At 33.6% G+C, this 12,521-nt stretch overlaps 1 protein-coding gene across 1 annotated transcript; it reads right to left on the bottom strand.

The window, feature by feature from the left end:
- Positions 1-8,110: 8,110 nt before the first annotated feature.
- On the bottom strand, positions 8,111-9,342 carry LOC127526934 (trace amine-associated receptor 13c-like). The gene has a single exon (XM_051924174.1). It carries the CDS (start codon positions 9,282-9,284, stop codon positions 8,259-8,261), a length of 1,026 nt encoding a protein of 341 aa, XP_051780134.1. The 5' UTR covers positions 9,285-9,342; the 3' UTR covers positions 8,111-8,258.
- Between the last annotated feature and the right edge of the window lie 3,179 nt (positions 9,343-12,521).

Raw genomic sequence — 12,521 nt, 5'->3', positions numbered from 1 at the left:
GTGTTTGGTGAACCGAGTGCATCGGTGGACAGTTGGATGATTAATTGTTGGGGTAACAGTGCGCAAACTGGACTCTGCACCACTTATGGTTGTATCTTCCAATTCTGGTTTTTAATGGACTTTTAGAGTGTGGACTGTGTGTTTTCCTTTTAAAAAAAGGGAAATTTGTTCCTGATATTTTTAGATTTTGTTATGTTCGTTTATCTTTTTAATGTACTTTTTATTGTCTTATGTAATAGAAGTTAGTGTTGCTTTTCCTGAAATTACTGTTGTGTTTTTCATTGTGTGCTTACTCACCGCCCAATTTAAACAAACCTGTGTGCTATTATCGGCAAATTTCAAGAGTTTCCAGTCTCTTAATAAAACTGGGTGGCATAGTCGGATATTTTAATGGTGTCTAAGTTAGATTGCCTGTGAATGTGAGCAGGCACCCGTCACATAAATTTGATCATGTGATGGGTGTGGCAATGCTGTATATCTGAGCTGTCCTTATTATTAGTTCTTTACAAAATTCAGGAGTAAGCATTTAAATGTACCAGAATTGAGTCATGTCCAGAGCATTCTTTAGTAAAACACTAACTCTTAGATTTGTATATGCCATTTTATTATTTTATATTAAAGTTGAATTATTGAGAGTAATATTACTGCAAGGTGGTTATATGTGTGAGAAAATGTATTCATTTAATGTAATTTATCTGTTGGAGTGCATTAAAAATAATAACCTATATTATGACCTGGGATAGAAGTCACTGGTTTTCATATAAAAAATAAGTCTCACGTCTTTACATCCAAGTCCAATGCAAGTTGTGGTCAAGTCTCAAGTCTTAAACTTCAAATATAAAACAAGTCATAATGTGTTTTTCACTACATTTAATTCTATTTCTTTAATTTACAGGAATAGAAAATGGTAATGAGAAACAATTTTCAAAGTGCCACCGAATGTAATAACACAAGCAGTGCAAATAAATTAGCAGACCTGTCTATTTCCCATGAAATAAAATATATTTCTGTTGAAATAGTACAAATATGACAAATAAATGAATATATATGTACATGTCTGCCCAACTTATCTGCTGGTATATGGTTCCAGGTGTAAAAACAATGGATACAGCAGGCAAACTGTATATGAAATTTAAAAATGACCAGTTGAACCTGAAGTAAGAAATAATTCTAGAATGAAAAATAAGCAAAAACATATAATAGAATAGATGCAGGGGGTGTAACAAATTTACAAACCACCAACTTCATGCAGGTACGGTGTGGGTGTGAGGGCCCCATGGGCCCTAGTATTGTTAAATTCACACACACACATTTGTATGTTATTCTCTGTTAGATTTACATGTATTGTCCTTAATTATTTCATATTACATGTTTTCTGTTGCATTTATCTATCACTTTATATAAAGTTTGTTATAACTGTATACTTGTGACCTATTTTTAGTTTTTTTCATCATGTTAATTTCTTTAGATTTATATGTATTGCCTTTGATAATTAATTTCTATTATATGTCCTATTTTTCTGGTAATTTTACATTATATTTATTATTATATTTATTATTCTTATATTTTAAATTGCTATAAATGCTTTATCATTTATTATTTCCACTCATTTGACTCGAGTCCACTTCTCTAATTATGAGACAACTGGTATACATCTTTTTATGTTGAATAGTTAATAATATGCCTTGACTTTAATTAATTTCATAATTTACATAAACGTTCAAGAGGGTAATTTAAAGATAAAATTGAAGATTATTTATATTATAGCTAGTTGTAGAATTAAATTAAAAGAATAAAATATTGAATAATTTTTAACAAAGTTTACAATTATGGTCAATATGGATGGTAACTCTATATTTCAATTATCTGCATTAGTATAAAGTAGTACAGTGTGGTATAATACAAAGAATGTATTTAAAAAACAAGTTTAAAATATAGTGTAACAAGGCGCTATATAGGCACCCGACCTGACACAGATGGACACAGAGGCACGTATGAAACACAAAGAGACTTTATTTTTCTTCTTCCCAGTGACCCACAGGCAATACACAGTCCCAAAGAAACAATTCCAACACCAACAAAACACTCTTTTCCTTTTTCCACCACTTCTAGCTTAGTCCTCCTCCTCCCGACTCTGGCTCCCAAGTGGTGGTGGCTGGCCCTTTTTATATCCCACCCGGAAGTGTTCCCGATGCTTGACCACCTGGTCCTAATTGCCCTTCCGGGTGGGGCTGAAGATCCATCCAGCCGGGCTGCTGATTCCATACAGCTCCCCCTAGCGGCCACCCGAGCCCCCAACCAGGCTGTGGAGGACTCCATCTCCCATGGAGCCATGCAACAGGTTGGGGGATCACCGTCTGCCAGAGAGGCTGCCACCAAGAGTTCCGGGGCAGGTATTGAGCTGCCCATGGTTGCTCCCCCGGAACAGATGCAGCAGGGGCGTCCCTGCCGGGCATGGGACCCGGCTGTCCGTCACAATAGCTTTATCAATTATGTTTACAAATCCACTTGGATTCACAAAGTCGCCAAAATCAGACTGAGTTCTGTCAGAAACATCACCAAGGCTCTTGACCAGATAGCCTAAATGAATATGAAAATGTTAACATTTCCAACTTTTGAGATTCACCACAAGGTAAATTTCAGACTTGGCACAATTAAGCATAAACTGATGATGCACCATCTTAATTTTAATGTCATGGAGGCAACTAACCTAAGAAGATAGAGAACAAGCCTGATTCAATTTGGTGGAATTATAAAGATGGATGTCATCAGCATAACATGGAAACTGAATACCATAATGGTGCAGAACATATGTCTTGTTTGCACAATATATATAACTTGTGACAACATAAGCTCTTATTAAAACCTAACTGAACCATATTAAAAAGGTAAATTAAACAATATAACATTGCATTTATATGACATAATGGTTTTAAACTAGATGTGAATAGCTTTAAACTGAACACTGAACAGGGCACAGTTCTTTAATTTCATGTCTAGTATCAATTGGCACTGTCAATTTACAAATCATATTTCTGTTTTTCGTAGTAGAAATGCATCCTCTTCAGTGTGTAAAATACATATAGAGTTATTTTGCTCCCTAGTAAATACAACATAATTAGTTTTGGCAGATTTGATTAATGTAATGCATTTTTATTCTAATTAACAATTATAGGTTGTTTCAAATTATTTTTTCTATGTTTTCATCAAACTTATTTAACTTATTTAATATTATCTTAAAAAAAATTAAGACATCTTGCGCATGTGTGTAGTCACTCCCATAAAGTAATGTGTTTTGATTGCGAAAAGCCTTGTACACCCATCTAAAATGAATTCGCCATTTTCTCTTTGCTTCGTCTCTGGTGAGTAAATGTTTGTATTACTTTATTTATTAGACTTTGATTTATTGAGAATGCATATATCATTTGTAGTTGCACACATGTTCTTTTTCCTTAAAAAAATGCTGGAAGATAGAGGATCACAGAGACAATGAATGGTCGAACATGTTTGATACATGAAATATTAACAGAATGATAGCAATAAAGCACTGTCTGATTATTTGTTTGCGTGTCTAATTCCATTGAGGTATTATTCCTTCAAGCGTATTTTCAAGTATATTTGCAGCCTTGAGCATTTTTTCCTGCTTGCTTAAGGCGGTTGTGCTTAAGGCATGAATCAGTGGAACAATTTATAGGACCTTCATTGGCAAATGAGCACATTTGGAACCTCCCCTGTATGACAACAAATTAAATCATATTAAAATCAGAAGAGCAAAAATCACTTTGTGCGTGCATACATACATGATTTAAAGTTACTGTTTTATAAAAGAAAAAAACAAACAAAAAAAAAAAAACCCATATTGTAGCACATGCAATTTTTAATGTAAAGAAAGTGAACACAAAACACATTTTCATATTTATGTAGTTAAAATTTATGTTTTAATTTGGTTAAGGAGCTGTTTTAAAAAAATAAAAGCTTAATAATATATACGATATTGTATTTTCGCATGTGTAACTCCAACCTAACGTTGCACTAGTTTAAAGTACAAATAAACAATGTGAACGTCAGCTAACATTACTCCATGATAGTAGTAACTAAACATTTCATTGTACAAGCCGGGAACACAGTATGATTCAGTTTACTCACTTGTACATTAACAGGAGAAATATCAAATGTTGACGGCCCCAATTTTGGCAGAGGTATGTATTACTAATAAACTGGTGCGGGGCTCCTCCGAGGTTCTTTAAATGATCACAACTCATGGATATAGGTCATTTTCACTATTAACCACTATTAAAAATCATGTTCTTTCAAAATGTGGCAGATTTAGAAGCTACAGTAAAGATCAGTGCGTGAAGCCTTTTGCTGCCCTGGAAAACTTCTCTCAAGACTGTATGTTTGCTGGCTGAACCATGTGAGTCCTGCAGCCATCGGAATGGACCAAGACAATACTTGAGCGGAGTCAAAAGTTTTAACTGCAGCAGCAGACATCACTTGTTAGCTCTACAGTAGTTTAATTGCGCTCTTTAAGACTTTAAGACTGCTGACGCAAGGACTACTTGTGATGTAGACCAAAAATGTGCTGTAAAAAAAAAAGGAATTAGCTTTATATATACAAACAAGAACCTTGAAAAACGAGCATGAAAAACTTTTGGGTATCTATAAAGGGTTAGTAACAATATCCAGTTTGGAAAAATGTAGAAAACTATGTGACCTTAAATGGTCTAATTCTCCATGATCATCATCCAGCTTTCTATGCACCAGTCAAGGTGAATATAATGGATTAAACTTTAGTTACTTTAAATTAGAGTTCGCCCTGGCTGTAGCCTCTTCTGTGCAGTTTTAACCTTACTTTAATTTTCATTATATAGGTATGTGATTTCTGTCTGGAAATCTAAGTTTAGATAAAAAACAAATATATTTTATACATAGTTAGCAACCTTATAGATTACCAAACAAAAATATAGCTGGTGCTTGCTACCAGTCCATCCACTTGCCCTGGCACTGAAACCAACTTTTATGTTTTAGGTTTTACTAGTCCTCAGTCTTGGTATGGAACAGGACTCATTTCTTTGTGAAACAACATACATCTCTGGTAAGTTCATTAGTCTGAATTATTGACTGTTAGATTGATTGAGTCCATTAGTGTTTTTCACAGCCGCTTATGAGTTAAGATTTAATCTGAAACTTTTTGTTTTCAACTGTCTTTGGTGTTAGGTGTTTATCTATTTTATAGTTTATATATTGGTTAAAATTGCATATTTTATCTTTTATATATTCAGTTCAGATATGCTTGACGCAGAGTGGGGGTTAATTTTACAGGTTATTTTATAGAAGGAAAAAAGATGCCATAGTCTTTAGGAATACATAAATGCATGGAATCTGTAAAAAGTCTGTGACTTACCTTGTAAGCTTATATTGTTTTACTCTTTATTACTTATTCATTATTTAATTTAGTTTGTTTTTGTTTTTTGTAACTTTTTCTTTGAACGTTGTAAAGCACTTTGAGCTCCATTCTGTTTATGAAAATATGTTATAGAAATAAATATAGTTATGGTAGTTGAAGGCTACTGACGTATAACAGATTTGTATGTGACACAAATTGCAAAGATGCTCTGACAAAAGTTTAAAGGAGAGCTATATAGTAATGCAATGTGTATATACTGTAGTAATATCTTTATGTTTTTTTGGTTTCAAGGCTGTGACATCGATGTACTGTTTGACCAAACTGTATGTGTGTATATATATGTAGATAGACAGTTACACACATGGTTGTATTTTTAATATTTAATTTTTTTATTTTTTTGCAAAAATTTGTGCTGGTGTTAGTTTCAGAATGTAGAACCTGAAATCAGCCATACAGTGAGTATGAACAGTGTGTGATTTGGAAAAACAGCAAATAATGTCAAAACATCCATTCATAAAAAACAAAAAAAAAAACACTAAGTAATCATGTTGCATACTCCAAATGTTAGGTATCCAGTCGTTGTTTCAGTGGTCTCAAACACATGTGCTTTAGCCAGAATATTGCTAAATATACCATTTTTAGAATCCCAGTCACTCGAAATAGCCAGTATGTGAGCAGGACTCATGGTGAATGAAAATGGCAGGTCAAATCATTTCAAAACACAAGCTGGCCAACAAGCTCTTAAAAGACAGGATTTTCCAGAAAAGTTTTATTTAGTAATCTTTTTAGTGCAATAGCTTCTGTGAGGTATGATGAGCACACAGGTAGATGTGTCATGGAATTATTTATACATGTTTTGGCCTTACTTGCAGTTTCTTAAAATGATGTACTTGCTAAACTCATCAGAACATGGCTTTCGTTTTGAGGTTCTAAATTCTCTGTGAAGGGTATTTGTGATTTATACTTTTTCTCTTTAGGTATAGGCAGCAACCAAAGGTGAGTAGTGGATACAATAAACATAATTTGAAAGGCAAGTGGTCCGTTTTAAAAGATACTACTTTACAAAATACCAAAGCTAAATGGCAAAATGTAGCATTTTCTTCTAATTAAATTAAAATATACAGGATGTCCCAGGAGATGACATCTTAGGAGACAAGCAGATGACTACCATGGGCGTCTATGTCATCAAGGTGGAAGGTGGAGACATTAGAGTATATGCAGATGATGGAACTGATGTTGACGGCGTCATCATTCTGGACAATCTGAACACTGTAGCAAGAGCCTGTGTAATGATGTTAGGGATGATTTATGCACTAAACTTGCAGTATACCAAAGAGCTAAAATTCTACTATGAATTTCTGCAAAAACTACTAAAGCAAATCAATGCTAAAAGGATGTTCCTAAAGTTCTTGGCCTGAACAACTTGATATGTGCAAATCTGTAGTGTTTGTTCTTGTCCTGTAAAGTATATCTGTAATACTCTTAAAGAGAGGATTTTGTTCTGTTATAAAGTTGTACTTTATGAGATTCCTCAAATGCACAGTTTCATTGTATTTCAACATTCTGGCGAAGCCACATTATTGTATACTTTTCGTTTTGAGCGACAATAAAGTTACTTAAAGCTTTGTTTCAAATTGTAGTTTCTATTGTTTCAGTCCTAAATTTGAATTTTTCAATGTTTAATAATAGCTTAAGTACATTAATAAATACTATGCTTTCTTTTTATATACTAAGTTCAGTTTACTCAAAAATATTTATTAGTAATGACTAGCATTAAACTCAGATTGAATTTGTTTTACTTAAAAAATCATTTTTCTGGACACAAACATGTAAAACATGTAAGTAAACTGAACATGCACAACTAGTTGCAGTAAGGCAAAAATATAGTAAAATCTACTCAAAATAAATGAGCTGATAGTACTAAAAACAATTGGTAAATATAATGTAATTGTATATAAGTGTATTTACATGAATACATTTTGTGCAACCACTTACCTTTGAAAATTTAATTAATTAAAAAATACATTTTTCAGTGTATTTCAACATTTTCGTGTCCAGAAAGAAAGAAAGTTGTGATGACTCTTTAATGTTTCTTATTACTAATAGAATTTGTCCAGTGGCTTGTGCTGTTTGAAAGCACAAGGTTCAGCATGATTGAGCAGTGGGAATTTTGAAAATTAGCTACTGTACTTCCTAAGCTAAACAGAAAACTTCACAATTTTTAAAATACATAATATGTTGGAGAAAAACGGAAAGCTCTTCTGAATAGAGTTATGTTGTGATCGAATATGTGACTTTTATTATCATTATCATCATTATTTATATGATTAAAATGACTTTTAGTTTTTGTGGAAAAAGCTAATACTACTTTTACTCAAGTATTTTTTTAACTGAAATACTAAAAATTTGACAAAGTACTTCTACTTAAAACTCAAGTATAATTTCTGAGTAGTTTTTACATCTCTGCTAAAAAACTGAGACAATTTTTATGTTTTTCTTTAAATACTATATTTTTCCTCCTTTGTCAAATAAAATCAATATATTTTACAAAATAACATTTAAAATTATTGTTTATTACTACTTTCATTAGAGCATTACATTTGACAAAATTAAAGCAGCATATAAGGACAGTACCTTCAGTCCAATCTGTTATAACTGTAAATAAAAATACATAGTACAACATGCACATTTTTGCCAAAATACTTTGATTAATTTAACCCTTAACATGATTCAAAGTTCGATTTTAAGTTATTTACCAATGAAATGTAAAACGATTTAATGCAAATGATTTAATTGTTTCAGAAAATAAATATGGCAGTACACTATCACTTAGTTGGTAACCTACAATAATTTAATTTTCTGGTATCAAACTTATTAGAGATGATCCTGGAAGGAAGATATTTAATGTAAGAATTTGTTCAAGTGATTTTCTGAACCATGGGTAAAACAAAGCATAAATTATGGGATTCAAACCAGAATTTAAGTAAGCTAACCATAAAAATCCACCTGTTATCGCAGGAGGCACAGGAAAGGTTATAAACTGATTTAGTATGGTGTAAATATAATATGGTAACCAGCACAGAATAAAGACAACTACTACTATGGCTAAAGTTTTTGCTGCCTTTCTTTCAGATTTCTTGATTAACCTTGTTTTAGTTTGATTCCCTGAATCCTTTTGCTGCATTGAAATTGCTCTTATATGCCTTCTTGCAACCACAAATATTTTTGTGTATAAAGTAATCATTATAAAGGCTGGGAAAATAAATGAAAATAGTATATCCACAGTACCCCATATTTTGCTTAGTATTAGTACACAATCTCCTGGACAGCGATTTGATCCTATGGTTTCTTTTGTATTTACATCAGAAAACAACACAGAGCAAGAATAGATCAGAGATACTAGCCAGACAATTGACACAGACAAGGAAGCTACACCAACAGTAATTTTTGTTGAATAAAGTAATGGATCACACAAAGCAACATATCGATCAATGGCAATAATTACTAAATTTAGGATGGAAACCTCAGTTAATACAAAAAGTACATTAGTATATACAGAACAAATTATGTCTCCAAAATACCAGCAGGATTCAACTGACCGTATAACCATGAATGGCATAATAAGAATTCCCACTAAAAAATCTGCCACAGCAAGTGAAAGAACAAGTATATTAGTTGGTGTGTGAAGCTGCTTAAAATGAGAAATAGAAATGATCACCACCAGGTTTCCACAAAATGTAAGCATTGCTGCAACTGATGCTAGAAGATAGAGGATCACAGAGACAATGAATGGCCGAACATGTTTGATACATGAAATATTAACAGAATGATAGCAATAAAGCACTGTCTGATTATTTGTTTGCGTGTCTAATTCCATTGAGGTATTATTCCTTCAAGCGTATTTTCAAGTATATTTGCAGCCTTGAGCATTTTTTCCTGCTTGTTTAAGGCGGTTGTGCTTAAGGCATGAATCAGTGGAACAATTTATAGGACCTTCATTGGCAAATGAGCACATTTGGAACCTCCCCTGTATGACAACAAATGAAATCATATTAAAATCAGAAGAGCAAAAATCACTTTGTGCGTGCATGCATACATGATTTAAAGTTACTGTTTTATAAAAGAAAAAAACAAACAAACAAAAAAAAACCCATATTGTAGCACATGCAATTTTTAATGTAAAGAAAGTGAACACAAAACACATTTTCATATTTATGTAGTTAAAATTTATGTTTTAATTTGGTTAAGGAGCTGTTTTATGAGCAGTAAATTAATTCCTTTATAAAACCAGACCAGCTATCTAAAGTAGACCTTATGCATGGTAATGTTATACACATTGTTACAAATAAAAAATAAACAGAATCCTTAATTTATGATTCTCATACTGCATATCACCTGACCTTAGCAGTGAAGGTCTCTGATCATTTTTAATTTGAAATCCAAACAGCATAAAAAAAACAAACACATTCCATGCCTGGAGTTATTTTTGCAGGTCCAGTTTGCTATCACATATCAGTAGGCTTTTCATATAAGAGAAAATGGACACTGTGACAATTCCCATTACACGTAAGGTCAAACCAATTAAGTGATATCACATTTTGGATCCACAACAACATCAGGGAATTTTCAAAAAGAACAGTTTGGTTATGTTCTTTTTCTTTGTGTACAGTATTATGCTCTGTTGTCAACGTAAGTTGAGTGTACCATCAGATACGAAGTTGATGGTACAATGCTATGCCATGGATGTCACAAACATGTGGGTGCATGCATACGCTAATATATGACTTCACAAATATCACCTATATAATACAACCCTCACTTATAGGGACTTTCACTGAAACAGGGTAAAGAAAAGATTTTTGAATGCAGGAATGTTCTGTTTTTGGAAAAATAAGTTTTTTAGATGAGACATTTGTAAGCAGGTGGGCTTACATGATTTGGAACACAAACTAAAAAGTAATTAAATGCAAATAGGGATTTAAACTAGGACTATTCTATCCAAATTCAGCTTGGGCCAAATTTTCAGACCAAGAAATTTAGCTGAGCCAGACATTTTCAGCGGTTGGTAAGCAGCAGATAATGGCAAATTTTAAACAAACACAAATGAATTTATTGAAAAATAAGAAATGTTTATTCATTGTTTCCCTTTTACTTTTGGTCACATCTGACACAGGCACATCAAAAACTGCATAAACAAACAATTAAAAGCTATAACTGAATCGGAGGTAGCAGAAATGCTTTTTTTCCACCTTTGAAATAAAACTAATAGACATATTGACCACATCTGACCTAGACACATCTCAAAGTGCATAAAAACAAAATAGTGTACAGTATTAGCAATAACATTTGTTTACCTTTTGAAATAAAATAAATATTTCGGTCATATATGACTTAGGCACATCACAAAGTGCTATCAAAGCTATCAGTGCACAACCCCATAACAAGTCATAACATTAACTAACACATATGAATACAATGTTTACTGCACATGGAGGGAACATAGGTATGTTTTAACCTACATTTGTGATTAGGCATTTCTTTGTTACACATCCCACATTACAGAATGTTGATATGTAGGATATACAGGATATGACTTTCTTAGTTGGAGAATTGACATTTTCAGTTCTGAATGAGAGCAGTGACTTTTGGCTCATAAGATGTCAATGCAACCTGAAGGCATTGGTGAAGAGTACTGTCAGTCAGTGAGCAACAAGCGGTGCTTTTTATTGAGTTCATGTGTGAATATCTTGGCCACAATGATTGTTACTTTCTTAATGTTAGTGAACTGATGTATATTGACATCAGCCCATATTCAACAAGTCAGTGGAAGGGAACAGTTCCTTTGTTCTGGCTGATAAGTTTCCTTCCATTGTAACAGTAAATGGGTCTCTGGCAAAACCCATCACCTCTGTCGGCACAGCAAGTCTATCCAATCAACCAGCAAAATTGTCTTTCAACCTCACAATGAAATCTGTCATCACATCCTGGGAGGAGATGCATTTGCGGAGCATTGGAAAATGCAGCATTCAGCCTGCGCTCAAGTCAGTTGCAAAAACTTCCAGTTTGACTTGGAATGTGCGCATCTTTTCCACAAGTTCAATGATGGTTTTGTATCTGCCTTGTAGTCTCACAATTATGTCTATCAGGTGTTTGAATATGTCGTCAGAAAGTATGAAGTTGTTGTTCAGTATGTGATTCAAGTGTTTCTGTCTTTTTTTGCTTGCTGCTGAGGAAGACATATTATGATCTCCTCTCTGAGATCACAGAAATGCTTCAGTTTTTTCTCTTTGGACAGCCACTTAACAACACTGTGCAAAAGCAGTTCGTAGTGCTCTGCAGACATTTGTGACAACAGCATGCAGAATAAGCAGTGTTAGAGTATTGACGTGCAGCGAATAAAATTAATTGTAGCCTTGACACTGCCCATTGTTGTTTTACATTCCCCAATTAGATTTGCTCATAATGGAGTGTAAAGATATCTTGTGAGGTGCAACAGCAGAACAACATGCTGCCAAACCACTCACTTTTCCTGCCATGGATGGAGCCCCATGTGTAACAAGCATGGACACACACTTCATATCCAGACCATTGTCTTTGAAAACAGATTACATTTTCTCAAAGACTTATCTCACCAGTTGTGTGTCCTTTTTGACAGCAGTAAAACCAAACAGTTCCTTTCGGAGGCATTTCCCATAAAAAAAAAAATTAACATACATACACAATTGTGTGGTATCAGTTTTGTCTATGGATCTCATTTACTTCTACAGGCATGACATCATCTTTCTTCAGGTCTTGTCACACTGCTTTAAACACATCTGTAGCAATAATTTCAACCCTGTGAATGTTTGAAGTGTCTGACAGGGTTAGGTTTTTAATAGCAGATATCACACTTTTTAAAAATTTTGTCATCTTTTATCACCACATCCACGATGAACAACATACTGACTTTCACAGTTTCAGTGTCTGTGAATGGCCTTTTCTTCTTTGCCAAGGTCCAAGGAACAGGAAGGAAAACAGGAAACTGCTGTGGCTCTCTCTTGGGCTGTCCATGACCACACCATGGTAATATACCACCACTTTTAGACACACAACAGCGTGTTGCATTGTGGGTTGA

The sequence above is a fragment of the Erpetoichthys calabaricus genome, chromosome 3 (assembly GCF_900747795.2).
Source record: "Erpetoichthys calabaricus chromosome 3, fErpCal1.3, whole genome shotgun sequence".
Lineage (NCBI taxonomy): Eukaryota > Metazoa > Chordata > Cladistia > Polypteriformes > Polypteridae > Erpetoichthys > Erpetoichthys calabaricus.
Note: the sequence above shows the minus strand (reverse complement) of the source record. Positions and strands in the feature narration are given on the sequence as shown.

Coding starts and splice junctions, on each gene's coding strand:
- LOC127526934 (XM_051924174.1), bottom strand. CDS start 9,284: ATGGAATTAGACACGCAAACAAATAATCAGACAGTGCTTTATTGCTAT.